General features: G+C 28.1%; 1 protein-coding gene across 1 annotated transcript in view; it reads left to right on the forward strand.

Annotated features, from left to right (window-relative positions):
* Window positions 1-3954: 3954 nt before the first annotated feature.
* Window positions 3955-24409, forward strand: part of LOC148230735 (uncharacterized) — a 132525-nt gene continuing 112070 nt past the window's right edge. The window contains exons 1-2 of the mRNA XM_088194884.1: window positions 3955-4190; window positions 15417-15749. Of these exons, the coding sequence (XP_088051010.1) occupies window positions 15608-15749 (142 nt within the window). The 5' untranslated portion in view covers window positions 3955-4190; window positions 15417-15607. The remainder of the gene's footprint in view (window positions 4191-15416; window positions 15750-24409) is intronic.

Genomic DNA, 24409 nt, shown 5'->3' on the forward strand with positions numbered 1-24409 from the left:
TAAAATAATATATTCCGGAAAACTACTTTTAGTATTATAAAATAAACTTCATGTTTATTATTTATATTAATAATACGAAATTATATAGTTCATAAACCACAGCGTAGAGTTTTAAATTATGTCACTCTTTATAATTGTATTTGAATGCTGGAAAATATTTACTTTATTTTGTAAATGTATATGATTATTTATAGTTAAAAGAGGAACTATATAATAGCTTAATACTATAATGAACGCTTCTTTATGACCTATAAACTAAGAATGTGTTGTGTAAAATCTGACTACAATTGAATTTTATGCTTTTTAATGGTTAGAAACAGTGTAGCAGTTTTACAGTTTTTTAACCTCTTCTCTGTAAAGCTATTATATTTTTTATAATACATATATCTTATAATATCAATGAATATATTACCCTTTTGTCACAATATAATGTTCATGAATTTTGTTTCGATTTAAATTAAAATATTATATTAAATTACAACATGGAATATTATTGATTATTGAATAATAATAGTAAAAATACTTAAAATAATATGTATTTGTGTATCGGTGTAGTAATAGTATTTTAAGGGCTGGAAAGGAGTTTGATGTTCTCAAGTTTCAACTAGTTACACTTTTTCATTAGTAATATATTTACATGAATAAGAGATCTGAAACCTTCAACGCCTTTCTTCTATGCTGGCAAAGAGTAACATAACTGAATAGTGTTTTTTTGTGTTTGATATTTTTTTTATATAAACGTCGCTATGATGTAATCATATTTCTTATACTGTAGATGTATAATATAAATATTAAAATTGAAAATATATTTTTAATAATATTATATTATATTTTATACTATGTAAATACTTCATAGAATATACGAGTCACTACAACTTGTTATTAATAATAAATGTATGTATGTATATATTTTTAATATAATAATAGCAGTTTAATACATTTAACATTTCTCATACCGACGAAGTGTAACATACCTGAATAGTAGAAAAAACCATATATTTTTTTACTTTCATAAAAAAAAACGTTTATCATAAGAATAGATAATGCTGAGAAATAAATCTTTTACAATTAAATCCTTATTTATAAACATTTTTAGTTCACAAAAAAAATTATATATTATAAATAAAAAATACAATATAAATAGTTAAACTAAGGAAAAATACGTTAATTATTATTTTAAGAATATATAAAATTTGAGGAAAATATCTGATTTTTTTACTTAACTAGTGTATATAACAAATATTCTATGTCTGTATATCATATACATATTTTTTTCTCATTGTAATCATGGGTTTTCGACATAATATTTTTATAGTATTGTTTAATCAAATTATTGCAGTGGTATCTGAATATTAATTATAAAGAATAATACACTAAAGATGCTTATTCATGTTTTAGCAAATAAAGTAATTATGTATTAAAATATTATTTAAGACTAATAACGCGCTTTTTTGTTGTTAAATATAAAGTTAAAAGCTGTAATGCCAGCAAGTTTTTAAGACCTGAATATCATAAGATGTTTAGTAAATATAAACATAGAGTCGTTGACGTACTTAATTTAAAAAAAAAATATTTTTTTAGATGTAAGGAATGTTGGAACTTGTGTCTATTTAATAAAATATTTATTTAAAATTTAATTGCATTTTGTTTAATACTGTTATTACTAGTTATAGCGGTTTATCGTTAGCGTAGATTAGTTTATAAAGGAATACCATTTGTGTATATTCTGAAGAGGGACGTTTTGAGGATACTGCTGGAATTTTAGGCTATCGGGAATTCACTATTTAATATTTATTTCAGACGAGATCGTATTATATAGATATTTTAATTGAAGGCTTTGTATTTAAATAATTTATATGTAAGACCTTTGTGCTACAGCTTTCCAATATCGAGAATCAATTATTCAATACTTTTTCACAATTAAAATTAAAGGTTTTCTGTTCCGTTAGCCTGTTAAACTGTTGAATTGATTCTGCGAAAACTAAATCGCTGGTTATTAATTTTACTACAAAAAACTGTATTTATAGTTATTATTACTGGTATGCATATACTATTACTGATGTATATATTATGATAGTGTAGAACAGAAAAAAAAATTAAATGTAATAATGTTGTTTTTTGAGTGAATACAATATGCTAGTGAGATGATTATTGATCGGAATGTTTTTCTATTAAATGGATGTAATTGTTACCATTTAGTGAGAATATTCTAAAAGTATACTTTTAATATTTTAGATAAATAATCGAAACTTTTTAAAGGAACGTGTATTTTTAAGTTTATTGTATTAAATTATTAATTAGATTATTTTAGGGAGTTGTAAGCCTTTAAAATGATTCAAACTTTTAAGAAATAAAATTGCTCATTAACACATATTTAATATACATAAATAAAGTCAGCAAGTACATATTAATATTTACTTATTAAAATTAAGATCATTGTGACCTTATCGATTACTTTAATGCGTAATGATGGACAAAATTAATACAAAGTGTAATATATATAATAATAATACTAAAACTAAATTATACGAACCGAACCATCAATATACAATGCCAGCGTATTAAGGTGCCGGATGGTGACAGTTATAGACGAGTCGGCTAGTGCGGACGGCCTCGCTCAAATGGGTATTGAAAGAGGACGCGCTCGGAAAATTGGATTTTCTTAAGAATAGTTTGACTGTCAACAGAGCCTTTGCCGGTTTGATACATACAATGCAACTTTTTTGGAAAACTCAGCGAATCGTATCGTAACGCTCCTAAGATAAAAGCTCTGGGATATAATAATGGATAATAAATAAATATCCTTCTATTTATCTTATGTATCTTAAGAACTTTTTAGATTAGGAGGGAGTATTTTGTTATCAAAATGAAATGCGTTCCTCTATAAAAAGTGAAGAATCTTAGAAGATTTTGGCAGACGTAGTTAACTTGTAGAGAAAACCTGTACTTGCCGAAATGCAAAAGTGATTCTGAGATATTTAGTGGAAGTTTTTCTATCCAAAACGTTCCCACAGAAATCGTAGGAATAATCTGATGATAAACGGGTTTGAGAAAATGACATTTAATGGCAGACGGTTGACAAAAGTCTAAATTGTTTTGTGGAAAGAAAAGGAGTCCGCAACATATCTAATGCATTCAAACAATTTTAAATTATCTACATATAGATGAAAACTTGAATTTGTAACTACCGTATTTATGTCATTAATAAATAACGTAAAGAGAAGAGGGTTCATGTTGGATCCTTGAGAAACTCCCGAATGAGTGAATTGGCGTACGTAACAAACTGTTTACGATCGCTCAAATAACTCGAGAATAACCGAGTTAAATCATCAGAGCTATAGAAATTTGACAATTTTTTTAAGAATAACCAATGATAGACCTGGTCTAAATTTTTTTCAAAATCCATATATTCTGCATTACTTGATTTTGTCATCGTTTTGATGAAATACAAAAGGTTGGTAACAGTATGTATTAAAACAAATCATACTAGCAGTACCATAGTATTTTAAAAAATCTGAATTAGTGTGTGTAATACGCTTACAATCAAATTAACTGGAAGGCTGAGAAGACTCTTTATGAGTATGCTAAATCAAAGCTTAAAACAATTTAATCAATGTAATGTCATCTTAGCACCAGATCGTCCTTAAGCTTACTGATCAATCCAAGATATAGATGTATCGATATTTAATTAACTAGTACATAAGTAGCTCCCACGAACCCATTATCTATCACACTGGACACCGGCGACTAAACGTGCAGATTTGTATTCTTCGTTAATAGGTCACCGCAGATAAGATCCCCGATGCACTTGGAGGCGGCAGGGGTACCGCAGCCTGCACGAGTCAGGGGCGCCGAAGCATGGGCCGCGGACTAGAGCGGGAACGTGGGCCGCCGGTGCGAGCAGCCAGCGCTAAGCGTGTGCGAGGGTTAGCGCCACTTGGCCAACCTTCAGTCAGTCTGCGAACGCGGCTCGGCCACGTGCGACGTACCAGTGCGGTACCAGGATCGGTACACACGGTGTGCCGTATACCGTGTTGCATGTGGGCCGCATAAATACGCACCCCATTATTTACGTCCGCACGTGCGAAAGGTGCGCGACGCACGCGCGTGTGACTGGAGCCTTATGATTTTATTCGAGTTTAACAATTTTAGTGTGTGAAACTAACTTGGAGATTTGTTTATTGCTTCGTGTATGTATTTATTGTTAATGTATTATTAGATAGCTGTAAATTCAAGTGGGCAAATGTGTTTGAGAAATGAGAAAAATATTTACATACAAGATGATTTTTCATTGTATCGCATCATTGAAAGAAAATTGTAATGTATGAAAAAAAACTTGAAGGTAGTTTTTGAAGTTATTATACAGTTGCGACCAACAAATGACTTTTAACGGAGAAAAATACTAGCGTTCTTAATATATACAGATACTAAACTACTTTACGAGTTGTGTTACTTTGTTGAAAATTAAAAAAATTAAAGATTACTCGTCTAATTTCATTTATTAGGTGTAGTGGTTTGTCGTTCTTTTCTATTTACTTCCATCAGTATGCATATAAGAGAAAATATTGTCGTAATTTATTAATTAATTAGAAAAAATAATGTTTAATTTATATATTATATATATTTAATTCATTCAAGCATAAATAAATACTTATTTGTTGATAAATAAATCTATTTGTAACGAGTATAAAAAGTTTAATGTAACTTTAACAAATTGTTATTCGAGTTGCTTTGAAAAGTACTTTCAGGATTCTTGGGTATATTTAAGGTAACGAGCTATGTAATTAATATTCATTTTAATAATATTATAAATATATAATATTGTATTACCATATTTAATTTGCCCTAATTTATTTATTTTCATTAAATATATAATAATATTAATTTGTATTGATTGCTGCCAATGAGTTTAAAACGGCAAATATAATTTTGAGTAAATAATTTATAAACCTACTCAGAACCAATTCTAAAAAATAGTAGGGTGGACTTTTATATAACTAAAATAAATTAGGTTTTAAAAATATATACTTTCATTCCTCTTAAAATTCAGCAATAATTCTTAGAAATCTTTTAAATATTCAACTTTTTATGTATTATATCATATATTAAACAATTATTTTTATGTATAAAAGTTGTAGGAGTAAGATTGACACAAAATATCGTTAGTGTTATATATTTTTTTTGAAAATGACTGAATTAAGCTACTTTTATCCTATGAAATTCTCACATCGCAACTAATCATATAACAAAGCCTTAAAAAAATCCATTATCACTGAAAGCAGTCATGCAAAATATTAAAAAATACTTACCTATTATATATTATACAAAAATTGAATATTTATTTGATATTTAAAAAAATAATGTATAAATAACTAGTTTAATAATAAGATGTATTAAACATATAAAGCTTATAAACTTACCATAATAATATCATGCAGAATTTTGTGCTTAACATATTAACACAACGCATAAATTTGAATAATGTGTATTTAATAGAATCATAATATCCTTTAATCATAACCCGCGCGACTATAACAATTTATAAGCACGTTACAAACTTTAAAAAACTACCCTTTTTAATAATGTCGATTGAATATTTAAATTTACTACCCTTTCAATTACAAAGCCTGTACAAATCACCGCCGCATTCAATCGAATTGCCAATTTTTCCTAGATAACTTAATAGTTACATTATATTCGTTCGTCGTTTTATTGGACGAAATTGCGGCCATAAATTTGGGCCGCTCTGTCGTAAATCTAAATGCGGCCTTTTTCCACACAAAGGTTGGACTCAGCTGAGTTACATTATTAGATTTTGTAGCTCGCTTTGTACCTGCATGATCACGGCACTAATTTTAATGATGAAACACGCCTAACTGCTGTAGTACACTGTACTCTACCGTGTGATGATCATAATATAACCTTTTCGGGTTTCCGTTTAACGTTTGGTATGCTCGGCAGGTACAATGTTTCAATTTAGCTTCGGTCGAAAGTAATAAATTACATAATATGTATGTATAACATATAAAATTAATTAATAGAGAGATTTATACGCTACATTTTTGGAACATGTCCAAAACTCGCACGGAGATAATTTTTAGCGATGCATTAATTATAGGAAAGAGTTAAACACACTTTATATTAATATATTAAATACTTAAACATTTTCTTGGAACACTTTGATGCTTTAATACGAACTTAATATATTATTTTTAAAAACATATTTAATGTTATATTAGTTATTCAGTGTTCTTGGACATTGCTAGAGATTTTGATCGCGTTTTGGGTAAATTAAATAAACCAGTAGCTCAAATTCACTTTTAAAACTCGTTTTAAATTTAAACCAAAAAGTACGTACATATCAATGTTCAATCTTAGGACTATTGCTATACTTATATTCATGAAGGATTTCCCGACTAAACCGCCTTATTCGCTGATGACACAAATATTTTATGCTCCTATAAAAATCACCATTAAACGGTAGATATACTTCAAGGTAAAATTTAAATTAATTTAAAATTGTATAACAAACTAGAGAGTAACTGGAAAAGTATCGCTGTAATATTTTCTAGTAAAAGAAAAAAAATCATTTATTTCGAGAAACTAGCTAAAATAAAAATCGCATATTAAATAATATTTTTTCATGGAACATAAACATATATTTATTTTAAATCTTGTAACATGACAAATACTGAAATCAGTATTTGTCAAAAAGTAAATTAGTGACATATATACATTTCATTACTGATAAACTGTAACACAACCTAAATATATCATTACATAGCTAGATTTAATTTTAATTATTCATCACGATATTCATCCGTGAGATTGGGAAAATCTAAAAAATCAAATCTATGATGACCTATTGAAATTATAATTTTATAATAATCACATAATTTCGATCTTTTAAATACTATCAAATATTTAAAGTAATTTATGAACCTATAATACATGTTTATTATTTGATAAAATTAAAATTTATCGAAATTTATAATTGGTAATAAATGTAACATTTTATTATAAAAAATTTTGAAATATCAAATAGAACGCATTGGTTTATTTTGGACCTTTCATATTTAATTTATTTACAAAACCGTTTCATCATGAATTTATTTAATTCAAGTCTTGAAAATGATAAATACGGTACATCTCAAATAATTATTTTATTAAGCAACTTAACCTTTTCCCTGGAATTGTATTTTTCATAAAGGGTATGTATATATAACATTCTCTTTATACTTCATACTAATACAATATTATCAACCTATATAATTTTCCTATTTCATTACATTGTTATATTATCGTATGTTAACAAAACAAACAAAATATCTAGTGAATTTGTTTATGTACAATTATTTCTATAAAAACAACGTATTTAATTTATAATATATTATAAAATATTTAATCGTAAAAAATAACAGTATAATAAAAATAAATTATTTGTTAATATAGATTATTGTTATTAACAGCATTACAGTTTTTTTTTAATATATTTCATTAAATGCATATTTGAAGCTCAGTAATTTAAAACATCTCCTTAATATTTTTACTTTATAACTGATTTTTAAAAGCCCAAAAATTAATTAATTAACTTCTAAAAAAACCCGTGCTAATATATAGTGGAAAGAAATTTAAAAGAGGATTTTTTTTATTTATCCTACATAAACATATTATTTTATAAATTAAGTTAAATAATTAATATTACAAGGAACATAATTATTGGGGAAATAATAAATTACAAATTAAAAAAAATACTAAGCTTCAAAAGCAAATTATATTTTAAGCTACTTGTAAATTTGTAAATAATAATTCACAAACTAAATGATGTAGATATTACTGTAGTACAAAATAAAAGGACTAAAGAATTTATTTGTCAATATATATGATTAATTTTACAAAAAAATATATACTAAAATTTATTTAATTTGTACACACCACGTACTTGAACTAGTAAAATTAGTTTAAGAGTTACTTTGTCGTTTTAATTTATCAGCATAAAACAATATTTTAATTTTACTTAAGATTGTAAATATATCACTTATTAATCATAAAAAAACAACACTCGACTCGAGTATGATCCTTAAGGAAAAAAATCATTAGGACTAAATGATAATTTTTGACGATTTTTACCAATCTGGTTTTATTTTTCAAGTATATTTTATTAAATTCATATTTGTTGTTCAGTAATTTAAAACATCTTCTCTACATTTTGACTTTAAACCAGAGGAACAGGACCATACTTTTAATAATTTAGATAAAAAAAACACAGACTATGTATGTATATACATATGTATATGAAACATGTGTATTTAAGTCTGTAAACGAAGACCTTTTTAAAAAAATATACATATATATGCTTCGTTTTAATGGCTCTGCAACGCAACTATTTTTTGTAATGCCATGTATAGTTTAAATTAAAAACAAAAAATGTTTTTATTAAAAGGAGATATCCTTCAGGGTTATATATCACACCAAGCTTTTGCAATATACATGATATTTTAATGTAAACTTACTGTTAGTAAATTCAGAATATTTTTTTTAATATATGCGATTCATAAGTAAACTGTATTTAATATATGCAATACATAAAATATTTTATTTTAATAATATGTACCAAACACCTTTTTATCAAATGCACAATTTTCTCTTTTAATAAGCATGCACTTAATATGTATGCACAATATAGTCTAATCATTTCAATACGTAAAAAATCGAACTTTTGTGTAGCTCTCATTTATAAAAGCAAGCATATCATCTGGGTCAGAAGGGCAATAAAAGTATAAAGATTTATTATATTATATTACTCCATTTATATAAGCACATATATTTTGCACTCAAATATTCAGCGAATCGTCCTTCGAATAATTTTATACGTACGAAAATAAGCTATATATCAAAAGGATCGTTTTAAGTTAGACCGCAGTTTATGTTATACGATACTATATTGAGCAATTTATTTTGCTTGGAACTGAATTCGCGTGTAGGAATTTTCTTAGTGATTCAGATTTGATGAACAACTCATAGTCGAGATTAATGGAAATTGACGTTGAAGTTAATTTTTCTTTAATTTGAGATTTGAACTCTTGAACTATTCTACAATTAAAGGACCGCCTACGCTTCGTCTTATTATTAAATATAGTAGAAGTACTTCCACCATAACTGAGCTAACATCGTTCTATAATGTAAATTGTTTATTCATTGTTTAAATATGAAACCCATTAAGTTAAATAGCAAATTAATACAATTTAAACTATGTTGTCGCCATATACGTGAAGAACATCTACGGCTTTTACGTATATTCTTCACCTTAAACGCACTAATTTTAATATCTACTTACGTATATAAACGTAGATATAAATCTTGATTGCCAAGGTGAAAATAAGCGGCGTGGGCTGTGTTCATACTTAATGCGATTAATTATGTTTTGCTTGGTAGCCTATATTATATAACATTAACATTTGATTTAATTAGTATTATACAAAATTTTGTTAAGCACCCTGGAATGCTTTTGTGCTTGAATGGCTTGCTCCTTGCTCTCTTTATTACCGAGATAACCAACATGTATCTAATTATCTAGTCAAAATTGAAAATACTCCGGCAGATGTGTGTAATTTCTAGTAAAACACAATACGCCCTTGAATTCGGCATAATAGTTTTGGTAAGGTAAAACCTTTGATTATTCTCTTTGAGTTGTTCTTAGTGGTAAAAACTTTTTCCAGGGGCAATAATGTACGTAAAGTGCAGGGCGTTCACTGTAACGTTCAAAAGGGAACCTTTTACCTTTGTTGCTCATATATCGTTCGACCTAGAGAAAATAAAAACAAAATACATGTACTAACATAGATAAATTTATATACTTGAGCATCTGTCTATATAAGGATTGACTATTTTTTTATTAACTCACCACGAAAATAGTTAATTTTGATTACAAAGTTATATACATATGTATGTATAATACGTAGGGTATATTTCTAATACTGATATTTTGGTTTAGTTTTCATTAACACTGTTAATAATTATTTTAATTTAATAGTTTTACCTTACAATAAAGCGTTATATTGTTTTCTTTAGAAAAATATCTGCGCGCATATTTTATAAACTCATACCACATAGGCAAATTTACATATTGCTTTCAAGTTGCTAGTTCGTAATATCCTTCAGATAACAGCTCGATAACTCACTGTTTTTTATACAGCACAATTTTCAAAGCATACATTTGTATCAATAGGCTGTATAATCCTAATCCTGAAAGGGTTTCGCGATGCTGTTTACTTAATGTAATGCGGCAACCAACGATATTCAGTGAACTCGAAAAAAGTATTTTTCTTTTTATTTTCCTGTCCCTGTTGAGAAGTCTTTTAAGGATCAGCTGCTAATTTTGCATTATTTTTAATATTACATAATGCTTTATTGTTGTGTTAATAAATTATTGTTATTTTTTTAACAAGTAGAATCGTAGATAAATAATCAAAATATTTCTATAAAATTATTTTTTTATTTACTTTTTTTTCTTCAACAAATATGATGAGACAAATACACACGACATTTACCATAACGTTAAATTTAATTGCGCGGAATTTTGCAAGCGTGTATGTATACAAAATAACCCAATTAAAAGAGTCGTTTGTGTTTATTACGTAATAATTTACGACGAATACTTTGACAAGCTTCTAATCATCATTTTTGTCTTTACTTAAATTGTATATATAATATAATAGTCTCGTTAACCAAAAATATAGTTGTCGAAGTTTATACATGATAATGTAAATACATTAATAATAGGAGAAAAAAAATAGATTTCTGAATTTCAATAAGAATATGAGCTGAAAAAGGCAAATGTAATAAAAACAACTTTTCTCGTATATAATGCACAATATACATATATTGAAAGTAGCCTTATTCAAACAGCATATAAATGTTTTCACATTCTGGGATTTATTCAAATCTAAATAGTCAATTTTAGAATTTATTTTTAACTTCAAATGATAAATTCACTCGCATAAAATCGAAAAACGTTTAATTTTAATATTTGTAATGAGTCGATATTTTTATTTGCATTAACAAACCACTTAAGGAATTTAATAAATATATATTTTAGCGTCGATTGACGGTGATAAAATGATGTATTTTTTATATATTAATATTTAATATATACAGAGAAAATTTAAGTCTATAATAAAATAAATTTTTAACGGAATGGTTCACGGAATATTTATTGGTTTTAGGTTTCGCATTTAAATTTGCCAATAAAGTCGACGGTGTTGACTCAACTTCAGTGTTTTTACATTTGCATTTCAAGCAGTCGTTCGGTTTAGGCATTCTTAACGGCTCCAAAGAAAAAAAATATTTTCGAATAATGTATACATACATATTAAACACATACAATATATACTATATAGAATATCAATATATCAACGATTTTAACTTGATATGTATATCAATACCATTTTATAATTTAATGTTTTGATAAAAATAAAAAACAATACTTTTACAATATGCTATTTATTAGGGATGAATAAGTAGATCAAATAAACGTCAAATATGAGCCATTTTATTTTACTTTCCTAATTATAATATAGTTTTAATTGTATAACTTGATATAGGACTTAACAAAAATACAATAGATTTTATAAATAATGAAATTATTAAGTAGATGATTTGTTACATAATATTTTGTCATTGTATGCTATAACAGTCTAGGTGTAAAATTTGTTAAACTGGACGATCATAAATTTGCAGCGCTGCATCTTATCCACCAAAACGACAAGAATATTTCTCACATCAAAGCAATTAAATGTCATCTTGTTTTTAAACCTTGATTTCATTAAAGTAGAAAAAATGTTAATATATGCTTTTCTACTACATTTTTTTTTAATATCTAAATTAGGCTTCGTGTAAGATTTTATTAAAACGTTCAATATTGTATTTATTTTGATTGACTAAATTTTAATTTTGGAAACAGTGTTTCGCAATTCATAGATAATACACATGGTTTAGCGTACATATTAAATTGGGTTTATGTGGATCTTCTTTATTGTAAGAAATTCAAGTCGAATCTTGTTTAGGAAGCATTTTTTTTTATTTTTAAGGGGCACTTTCTACCCAACGACGAGCCAGTTTTGTTTCGTATTCGTGTAATAATAGCAAATACAAATTAATTAGTTGCTGATTATATAATACAATTAATCTACAATGTAAAAAGGTATATAAATTTAAAATAAAATAGTAGAACTACAGCTAATATATGTTTAGTATATGGTGAAAGAAGTAGTGAATGCAAACCCCCGAATGACCCCAAAAGAAATTTAAGTAAAATTTAATATTAACTAGCCAAACATTGAATTCACTGGGAATAATATCAAGGCTCAGTTTTTTCACAAAATAATTAAATGAGTAGGGTGCATTTGTACGTATGAGCCATTTTTGTATAGTATTAAAACAGATGATAAAATGTGGGCTGTGAATAATAATGTTACACGAAAACGGCACTGATCAACCCCCGTAGCAGCGCCCCATTTCAACCCCAAACGAAAATTGCCCCAGAAAATTTGTTATGGGATATTAAAGGTGTAGTGTATAATAAGCTTTTGAAATCTAACAAAGCAATAAATGCCAATATTTATTGCGAACAATTGTATAATTTATACCTGGCATTTTGTGAACAAAATGGGTATTATTTTACACCTTGAAAATGTACCATTTATCCCACAAAAAATATTGACTTGTAATTAGAAATTGTACATCCTCCAAGATCACTGGATTTTGATCTAGCGATTATATCGCTCTTTAAAAATAACTTAATATTAGAAAAATCTATGGATTTTCCTTCATAAGCTCAAAGATTTTTGTAAGCATGGGATAAATAGATTATTGAGGTGGGTTGAGGTAGAAATAAATTTGAGTGGGTTTTTGTAACAGTTATTTGAATAATCATTTTTACTTTAAAAACATTGCATTTATTGTAATATTAAGTGGCAAATTAAAAATACAGACTGCTAAATAACGCATGATATATCCTATATTTTATATAACACATAATTTTATTTAAATCGGGCAGTAAAAGTCGTATACGAGAGGTATATACTGGTAGCAGTGCGTGTTGATATACAAATCATTACGCCTATTATTTTTATTTTGGCCCCTAAAAACAGTGAAAACTTCATTAAAATATAAAATAGCGTATACGGCGGTGAAAGCTTAGTTATTTCTGTAATTAATTAGATTTTATTGCTAGTTTCAATAAAGGTAAATATTATAGTTAAAGAAAGTGTAAGCACGTATATATAAATTTAAAACTAAATGTAAATAAAAAATAAGAGCATTTATATTTGGTAACATAATATAAATAATGAGTAAATAATAATATTGCTATACTATCTGCGAACCTGCTCAATACCGATTGAGCAAGGTCGAGCGTTCGCACTCTTGCACTCTTAACTGTTTTCAGATTATATGGTTGTATTGATTATAAAATATTTGCGCTTATTTAAAATAAATATTTCTGTGACTGTCTTAAGACTACCATACCATTTATTAATAAACATTTTGCAGTATAATTTAATAAAACATACTAACTTTGTTCTGAAAATATTTGGTTATAAATTTTAACTTATTTTCAGCAAATATCTTAGATTAAAAAATAGTTAAATAAAAATATAAAATAGTTATTTACTTATTTAATTTATAATATAAACATATAAGGCGTTGACAATAAAGGCTACTCAATAAATTTTATTTTTTATATAGTTAACTGCAACGTAATAGTGTATTAAAATATTACGATTCACCTAAACTTAAATTTTGATTTTTTATACAAAAAGCATTATTTAAACAATAGAACCTTTCCTAAAAACAAATTATTTGGTAATTTTTCAGGATCAAAAATTTAGTCAATCTTCTACAAAATCTGAAATGCAGTCATAAATTGTTATTATTTATAAATAAAATGTCGCATAGATTTCAAATATTTTAGCTCATAATATTTAATACTTTAATAACTATAAATAAAATATATTTTTAAAAATAAATCAGCACCTTGTATTACTTAGCAAGTCTCTTTAGTTTCCGAAAAATATAAAATGTCAACTATTACGGCGACTTTGTCGTGCACCCTTTCGCTTTATACCCTAAGCTTAGGCTTAATTAACGTATAGGTTAATCCAGCCCTGATTCCCTCGATGTAGACCAGGGGTTTTGGAACCAAGGTGAATTACAAGAAATGAGATTTAAAAAAATGCAGGTTGGTTAAAACTTTGTGTTATTAAAATATTAGCAAAATTAAAAAAATATATCTTTGCAAAAAAAAATAAAAAAAGTCATATTGCTTCACTTGCATAAGACAAAATTCTCAGTCATGTCATTTTCACATTCACGTGAAAAAATAATCCTGAATGGTTTGAATGGTTTGTAAAGGAATTTCTTGAACTTTACTTTTAAATTACACACTGCATGTATTAGTTTAGCAGACGTATGATAACGGATAAAAGTAGAACACATTTTGGTCACTACAAATGAAATTTTGTAGTTAAATGTTTATTATGTGTCGTCGTTATCCCCGTCGTGGTCACCAAGCGAATGTCCTGTTCTTACAGTCGGTCATAACTTTAGGTTCTCTATAAAAGAGAAATTATGTAACGCAATCCGAAGCATTGGTTCTATACTTTAACCCAATTTGCGGTACTCTTGAAAGAAATGCGCCCGGAAGCCCTAAAAATCGTTTTTCCTACGTAAGGTACCCCCTCGAGGCCACTAACATTTTCCTTTTGCCCATGAAGTGGCTCGCCTTCATCTCGAGCAAAGCGTGAAGCTCGTCTCATTCACCCTCTAGCTATAAGAATGACACATGGTCATGGTTTCAGTGTCTGTTTGAGTAGTAACTGAAACATAAGCGTTTAAGACACGGAAGGTCTTGTGGCTGATCATAAACCAGGTCGTCAAATAGCAGCAAAATTTTTATATACACAGACATATGTATTAGAAATAAAAATAAGCTGCAACAAATCCCCTCCTCCATTTTTTACATTTTTTACCTTTCACCTTTTATAATCCATATTCTAGACCGTATAATTTACTATAAAACTAATTTCAATGGAACTAATGAATGTCATAAAATTATGTTAGTCATTGCAGAAAAATTTAGTTATCCTCACGTGTAGATGCGCATTTTTCTCAAACCTCAAACATATTTGCTTATTACACACATATGTATTTGGCGTTGAAGTTGTAACTTTTATTCATAAAAAAATGTAAAAAATAAGTTACACATGAATAATGCATGAAAATTTGTGCGATAAAGCGACACAACAATTTATGCCCGCGCAAAGCCGCCGCTTATTCGAAGCAGAGCAGATGCCGCTTTTTAACATAAATTTAATAAGAGTGCTCAAGTGGTAATGTGATTTAAATTAAAATTACAGTGTGACGTCACCGCGAACCAGCGACAACACTCAGAGACGACTGCATTAATTATACAATTAAAAATGATTAAGGACACAATGGTGGCTGTGGCCGGACAGTGAACAAAAAATAAATAAAAACACAGAAGGGCCGGATTGGAATTAACACGCCGCTAATGTGATTTTAATGGCGTAGAGAGCGAAGCGAGAAAATGCCACCGGGAGCCGATTCGGGGGTCATGTCATCATCGCCGGTGCGTCACTTTTGCGCCGCGGTGGTGCCCTCGCGGATGAGAGCTTCGGATTTGACGAGGGCGTGGCTGTGCACGATGTCGCTGCTGGCCATTGTGACAAGTAAGTGAAATGTGAATTTTACATGCCGTTATTAATGTTGTAATACGGAGAGGCATTAGAACGATTTCACGAGTCGTGACCGAGTTTTCATTAATTATGCACGGTTTGACCGAGCGAAATGAGAATCGTTCCAAGCGCGTGGATTTCGCTCTTGAATGAGCTCAGATTTATGATATTTTTTTCACATAAGCAAAAACGAGTTTGATGAATTCAAAACTTCATATATATATATATACAGAGAATGTAAAAATACGACCATTAATTTAAAATCTGATATTTCATGAACCTTATTCTCCACATAAAATAATAAAATCAGTGAGATAAAAGCTTAATTAAAATATCGCAGATGGGTAACTGTATCTTGTGCTTCACACTACTTTTATTAAATTAGAAAGAATAATATATTTATGGAGAGCTCAATCACATGCGATATTAGTCACAATTTAGAGGTCACCTTAACAGCCACTGAAACAACGAAGAGAAAAATCTCTCACAATACAAAATTGTCAACCCATTCACAAAAATGAATGCGTCACACATCACATAACGAAAGAGAAATTTACGTACCACAAAAGACCAGCGTCAGCAAATGAAATATTTTACGGACACCAAATAGCACAATTCATCCAAAGACGTTACCAACCCATTATCATCGGCATTAACCCTTTGTACGAAAAGACGTGTGCCGAACAAAACGTTAGACTTTGCGGCTATTACTATTGTTTTTTGAACTCCCTGGCCATCTAGACAGTAGACACATTTTCGAGGTGTGTTTAACAAGCAATGCAATATCTTTGTAAATATTCTTATCTGGGATTTTTCAGTACAGCCTCAAACGATCAATATAAAAGATGTGCCATTCGGAAAAATCGAGTAAGACGCTCAAAAGATTCTGACAGACACAAGCAGAACCATAGAGTAGCAGATGCAGATTGACACGAAAGACGTCTAGAGAATATCATGAAAACATGACATTACGACGACAATCCCAGCTACTTCACTAGCCCTATACCTCAACATACATGATAAATTGTACCTTAAGCTGAATAAATTGTCATCATCATCTTTTTCGGCGTCTTTTTGGCTACAGTCACATCCCTCCGGCCTCAAAACCCGAAATATTGCACTTTGAAAAAGATTGTTGATTGCTAGATGCGTAAAATGTTTGGTACTCACTGGTCTATCTTAAAAAACAAAGTCGAGCCGTATGCATAATGTCTTACTGAAAGAATAGTTAATGACATGTTAGGAAAACATTAATTAATTACAAATGTAAGTTTTAGGTAAAATCTTTTATTTCGGGGTCAAACCTTAAAGTATTCTCGTTTTTTGGATCAAGTCGCAGAAGCTCTGGGGCGCAATCTCTGGGTGTGCCGAAACTAATTATGGAGCGAAACTCTAGCAGTATCCTGACGCAGAGTATTGTATTTATATATCATATCTTGGCCGTTCCGAATGGGAAAAAAAACTCATTTGGTAATCCACGCTCTTCCTACTACATCAAAAGTAGTTGATGGGTGTAAATAAAATTCGCACATTACTTTATTTGCAATAAAAGTATTTACCAACGTGTAATAGCTTTTGAAAAACATACTTTCTACGTCGGTTTGTTGATGAGTAGATTTTTTATGTTACAACCGCGCTTTTTTTAACTTTTTTTTATTTTTACAACTACAATTTTTTAAAATATGTAATCGTTTTATAAGACATAATTTTGAATGTTTTTATTTAAAAAAAATACATATCCTAACAACTAAAAATAACTCCTTTTTAAAGACTTAAAAATATTACGTATTAATCAGTAACTTCAACAAAACGAAACATATGTAAATATTGAACCGTATGATATAATATAAAATATTTATTGAAATATTCTATTTTTTTAATAAATTCATAAAAGGTTATGATATAAAAACAGACACGATCCGTACTTGCAGAAATTTCTGAGAATTTTTTTCTGAACCCTCCCAAAAAAAGTACTACGCACAATACGTATTATAATAAAAATGCGTTCCATTAATTTTTTTCTGTGGAATGAGCAATTCACTAGAAATCGGCATTGAAATTGTGGTTAGTACATTTCAGAAAACGATAAAGATAAAAACACATAATAATAATTGAATTCAAACCCTTTTGATTCTAGTACTCTATTATACATGTTAAAACTTCGTTGTAATGGAAACTAAAAATATATTATTTTTTTTAGTAATACAAAATAATAGGCGTAATGTGCCCTAAATTATTTTTTTAATTAGCAATGTTATAATTCATTTTTACACAATTTTGTTTAGAAACTACAATTATATTTAATTGGTAATTCTCGCAATAATATTTAATGTGTCGTTACATAAAGAGTCAAATTTTAGTGGTCGTATGCAAGAAAATTAAATAATTTTAGAATGTTAATTAAAGCGCGATAATATAACTCGTTTAGTAAAACTCTGTAGTCTTTTTAAAATAGAAAACCGAATCACATTAAGGAGAAAAATAGGACTAATATATAGTATATTTGTTATAGCTTTGACTCTTGAATTACCGAGTTATTTTTGTGTAACTTTGTATAGTTTACTTTAAATTAACAATGTTTTATAGCTCAACCAGCCCTCTACAGATCCTCCTATCGACTAAGTTTCGTAGGAGCAGGGTTTCACCGTAGACTTGGCCTTCTGAGTGCTCTCCATTTTACTTCAAGATTATCTCAAGTAATCGGTTGGAAAACTTCATATAAAACAATTATTCCTTGATTACCTTTTGAAAATATTTTATTACTAAAAAAGGTCCCAAAAATCTCTAGACCTAAAAGCTTCATATAATAACAATTTTAATTGTATCGAAAGCAGTTCGCTGTCTAGTGTTTTGATTGCTATGGTATACCTATAGTAAAACATATATAACAATATATAAAACACAAAGTCATTTTAACGTTAACCGATGATTTATGAACAAGTTAAGCGGAAATATCGAAAAATTATATCATGAAAGCTAGGGTATACTATAGGATACGATAGGATGAAAAAAGCCGAGGGACAAGATAAAAACTGACGGTTCAATAAGTGGAGAAAAGACTTTCGGTCTTTGATTCCGGTTTTCATTACGCCCCGACTGTACACGTAATTCAATATAAAAATATGAAGCGGCCGCTCATATGAAAGGGACTCGACTTTGATTGGATTACACTACTATAGATATATGGGATGAACGTGAGCGCTGACGATGTATTGGCAGCACGGAATATGGTATGTAAGAAAAGATTCGAAGAATATATATAATATATAATATATAAATATACGTATATAAAGAAAAAAAAACTAAAAGATATCGAATTACTTCTACGTCAATAATCTCTGTAAGTATGGCGAGTCTTATATCGGATGAATCCTTCACTTTAGTATTACACAAGTGAGAAATCATAGAGCCATAAAAAATGCGTTCTATTGACATTATAAATAGTGGAATAAAGATACGTAAAGGGTTTCATTTCAGAAATATACCGAACTATAATATTTTATATTTAGACATATATTTTAAATATATAAACCTAATTATAATTTATTATTGTTGTTACAATAGTGTATATATACACATTATATATGATACATACATACTGAATTACCAAAAAATAACCATTTATGAGTATTTCCAAGCTTTGTTTTATGAAGCAAATAAGTCCGTGGGCTTAATCTGGTTTAGTCGTCATAGCTTTTCTTGGGCACGTAGAAACCACCAGGATTCGGTATTAATATATTTTTATCAATCTTTACTGAAGTGTTTTTGACATAAAAATAAATTAATTAGTGGAAGTTCTAATTCTAAGACTATCTGTGCGATGTAAAAAAAGTGTATTTTTAATATATAATTTTTTTATTTTAAAATATATTTTTTTTTCTTAATGATGCCAAAAATATTTTGGCGAAATATAGAGACTAAAAATCCAAGAAAAAACGCGATTTAAAGCACGTATTTAATTATTTTTTTAAATATTTTTGTCTATATATAATTCGCCAAAATGTTTTTGGCATTATCAGGAGATTTTGATTTTTTATATACTTTTTTTTCTTCGCACAGATAGTTTTTTTAATTCGCATTTTCACTTGGTTTTTATGTCAGAAACACTAGTAAGATTAAAAATAATATAGGTATTTTTCTAAAGAAGCGCCTTGAAAAAATGTTTATTTGAATAAAATTAAAAGTTAACCATTGACTATTGTACCAATGCTAATCCATAAATAACGCACTAAAAGTTGAATACAAAACCTGAAACAATATCCATATTTTTAGAGTTATTAACGAAATTTAAAAATACACTAGAAAAGGTATCTTATTAAGTATTTATGTATATAAGATTTTAATTATTTCTGATTGTATTTTTTTTTTCATTTTATAATCCATTTCTAAATAATATACAAAAATTATTGAAATTTGTTTTTAAAATTAAATATGCGAACACAACAAAGCATTTAGAGTTTCAATGGCAAAATTAAAGTTACAGACGTACCACCATATATATGTATATAAGGGAGAAGAGAATAAGGGAAGCGTATTAAATTTAATTAAATAAGGTTTAGTTTGGTTGATGTGCAGGGCGAGTGAACGAGGAGACAGCTTGACAAAATTTAACGCCTTTTATACCGACGACTCTCGCTGTATTATTATGTAAAAAATCGAATTTAATATAATTTTCTTTATTAACAAAAAGGGATAACGACGCTTTTAAAATAATTAGAAGGGCGCCCTTCAAAATTGGGTATGTCCAGTTAAGCGCGTTAATTAAAATCGCCAACGCTGGCTGGTGGTCTGTCTGTTTTCCCAGGGTGTATTGGTTTAGGATATTTTCGGGCGTATTTGTAATTGCAATTTTACAAAGTAATTAAAATTTAATATAACCTTGTCATAAATATGATGTTTATATTTGAAGCTTAAATTTTTAAATATATAATTTATGCTTATATAACAGATCAAAGTGTTTTCTTTTCAATACATATTAAATAAAGGTAGACCGTATATTTATCTAAGTGGTTGTATAGCTACAGTTTACAACTGTGTATTATATAAATTCAACCGTATTCACGTGTACAATCAATAAAAGAAAATATTAGAATTAAGAGTTTATTAAATAATAACCATTATACTGACCATTGCATAAATTTATAAGCAGGTGCATGTCTGTAAAGTATCAAAATATATTATTTTAAATGTGCATTATGATTTTAAGAAATACTAGTTTTTAACTCCTCATACTTTTTGCAGAAGACATCCTTGTGATGGCTCGTGCAAAAGGAGCGTTATCAAATCTTCTGTAATTGTTTTCCCGTCAAAAAGAGGCGAAAAACTCGTATAGAGGGAGGGGGGTCGAAGTACAAATCATCATTTCTTTAAAAGCCCCTTTAACTTGGACTGAAACCAAGAGAAGATCGACTTTATTTTAGACCAGCGAAGAACGCAAAAATCGACGCTTTTCTTTTCGCATCAACTGGTCCAGCTTATCGTTCTGGTGGTGAACTTGTAGGACTCCCTAAGCCAGGTGCCTACGGACGCATTCACAGACAACTCTTTTTAATTGTTGGTCAAAGTATTGAGTATTAAATAAAGAACTTTCTCTTAAGATAAATAAATCCCTTTATCTAATAGCTCGGACAATATAAATAGGGATATTAAATAGTATGAGGCTTTTAGTTATTTGCTATTATATACATACACAGTAGGCCGCAAAAATATAATATGTCTAGTTTTAAAGCCTAACTTTATACGCTATTTTTATTTTTTAGAACATTATAGAAATATTTTTATAGAAACTAATAGTTTTTATTTTTTATTATTTTTTATATAGTTCAGTGATTATATGTGAGTAATATTGGCTTCATACTATTATACTTATCTATACTTAGCTTAGCTTATCCTCTTCACATCTGTAGATTAATATCATTCTGATTAATAATGCTGATTGATATGAACAATGCAAATTCGAATTTATCTTTTAATAGCGTATCCTGTTATAAAAACATTATCAATATATTAAGATCATAATGGATGCAATGAGTATCTATCAAATCTAGATGGCGCTGTATTATGTCCCGCCATAGATTACAATATCGCTTAATTAGAACTATAAATACAGCGTTATCACGGCGGAGGGTTAACTGCGCCCGGTTAACCTGAAATTCCACTTAACTTATTAAATTAAACGCCAACCGTAAATATATTCCGGTCGAAACTTTTTTATTATGATAATTTTTAAAGCGAGCAAAACTTTCTGCACGGCAACCAGAAACACGTTACATGTTTTGAGGCAAGTTTCGCACTTTTATAGTTTTGCCCCTTTACGACAGCCGGCAGCAGAGTTTTGCGGATACTTTGCGGCCGACCGACAAAAGGAAACTCGACGTTTCGGCAGTAGACCGAGATCCCTTCTTCTCCCGGGATGTGTTTCTCCGGACGGTATACCGGCTGGTAATTAATAGAGAGAGGAGGAGGCTTAGATTTATCGCCGAGGTACCTACTGCGCGAAAGGGGAAAAAAGTAGTAGCGATACTCTGTACAGTTTTGTTGTTCCGCGTCGTTAACCTGCTTTGATTGATTGCGACCGTTTTCACGGGATTTGGCTCGATTCTTCATTTTGATAGCAGCATTTTAATAGATTTGACGTATAAAAATAAGCGTCCAATTATGCTTACAAATATTAAAAGAAAAAAATTTCAACATTATTAAAACATACTAAAGTAAATTAATATATAAAACTATATCATTAATATGCTTACTTCTTCAAGCTAAGAACAATATTTTTTTCATAAGATTTAGTAATATTCTAAAATAAAAATTAATGCTTTTTTTGTATTTTTAAATTGCTTCAATAGAAAAGATGTCAGTAAAAAACTACATCTAAAAATGCTTTACATTTTTATTAATGGAGAGGGAAGATTTAAAAATTGATAACTCAAAAACATTTTAAAAATTTTACTTTACAAAATATGGTATTTTTGTAAATACTTTTTTTATTCTCTTGTGAGAACTAAAATATTAATTTATTTTGCTATTCTTACTTTAATTCTACATCTACTTAAGCATATCTATGTTTTATTCTCGCCTTGATAAAAGTGATTTCAGTCTAGTCTTCGAAGATGCATGTATATATTTTTTTTCATGAGTGGCTAGAGAGCTTTCTAATCGGCCATTCTATTTTTGTGGTGAACTCTCGTTATTCATTATGATTAAATAGCTTTTTCCTTTTCTACTAGTTTATTCTTTATTGTTTTACAATTTATGGAGTATTGTTTTCTCCACTCGGTCGTTTGTACAGAAGTGGCAATATAATTCAAAACACATATTTTATGTACCCTATTTTTCTTACACAAACTAAAACGCAAAGTGGGTTTATAATTATTGCAGCTACGTTTGTCTTACTAAATATGTATGTTTGAAGAGATTTTAATTTTTAATATAAATATTTTTTTTTTAAATAAACTAATAATAATCTTATGCAATTATATGGCGAACGATTACAACATAGTAAATAAGAATAAAAAAAATATACTTTTAACAAACATTTCTAACAACTACAAATTCAAAATATGAACTTTTATTTTCTAGAGCAGAAATATTAATTACAAAAAATAAATATATACTAGTAAATACATTGTTTAATGCATTTTAATAATGAAAGGTTTTTAAGGCGTACAACATATTTAATTTGTATTTAAACATTAAAACACAAAATAGGAAAATTATATTTATTTATATAAAATCACTATATATTAGTATTTAAGATATATAGATTTTTGTATACTAAAAGAAATTAACATTTTCTTGCAAATTTATTCATATACATTAAAAATAAACACTTATTCATTCTTTTGCTAATATTCCATACTTATAAATTCAAACTCTTACAATTACTAGACTTATTAATTTAGTATTAGTAGTATTAAATCTCGTAATTCTAAAAACAATAAGGAATTTTTTTTTGAATAAATTAAATAAATCTAGATTTTTAATTTTAAGATTGCCTTCTATGCATATTAGTGATATCAAATATATTTTATATAACGACTTCAAAGATCTGTAAAAATTAGGTCTTTAAAATAATTATTAGTTATGCACCGCTAAATATGTAAGTGCATTTTTATTAGGAATAATTATTTTTTAGTAGTAAAATAAAAAAAAGATATAAATTATTATTATTTATTACCACTGCAAGCTACCATAATATTATTGCTTAAGTGTTTGCTTAAAAACTTTACGTTTGGTTGGTAAAATAAACAAGTAGTACTTAATGCACTAGATTTTTAATTAGATGAATCAGACCTATTTTATAGTTACTTATAAGTAAATTTTAATTAAACTATATTTTATCTAATTTATTACAGCTGCAGCGCACTACATTTTTAATTGAGTTTTGCTTCAAAAGCTTCATTTTAAAAATTAAGATATTTTTTCACTTACTAATCATAATTTGTCAATAAAATACATTAAATATTAGTCATAACATATCTATATGTTGCTACTAAAGTAAGTAGAAGGATCGATTTTTTGTCATTAAGAGAGATGCAAAGTTTATTTTTTAGTTATTATGTTACTTTAAAAACCATTATGTGAGAAAACTACCGTACTTCGGTATGATAAAGTAAAACTTAAACCAAACTTTAATATGTTAAATAGTAGTAAAT

Source organism: Plectrocnemia conspersa, unplaced genomic scaffold, assembly GCF_051122295.1.
Source record: "Plectrocnemia conspersa isolate PC_06_02 unplaced genomic scaffold, ASM5112229v1 ptg000010l, whole genome shotgun sequence".
Classification (NCBI taxonomy): Eukaryota; Metazoa; Arthropoda; class Insecta; order Trichoptera; family Polycentropodidae; genus Plectrocnemia; species Plectrocnemia conspersa.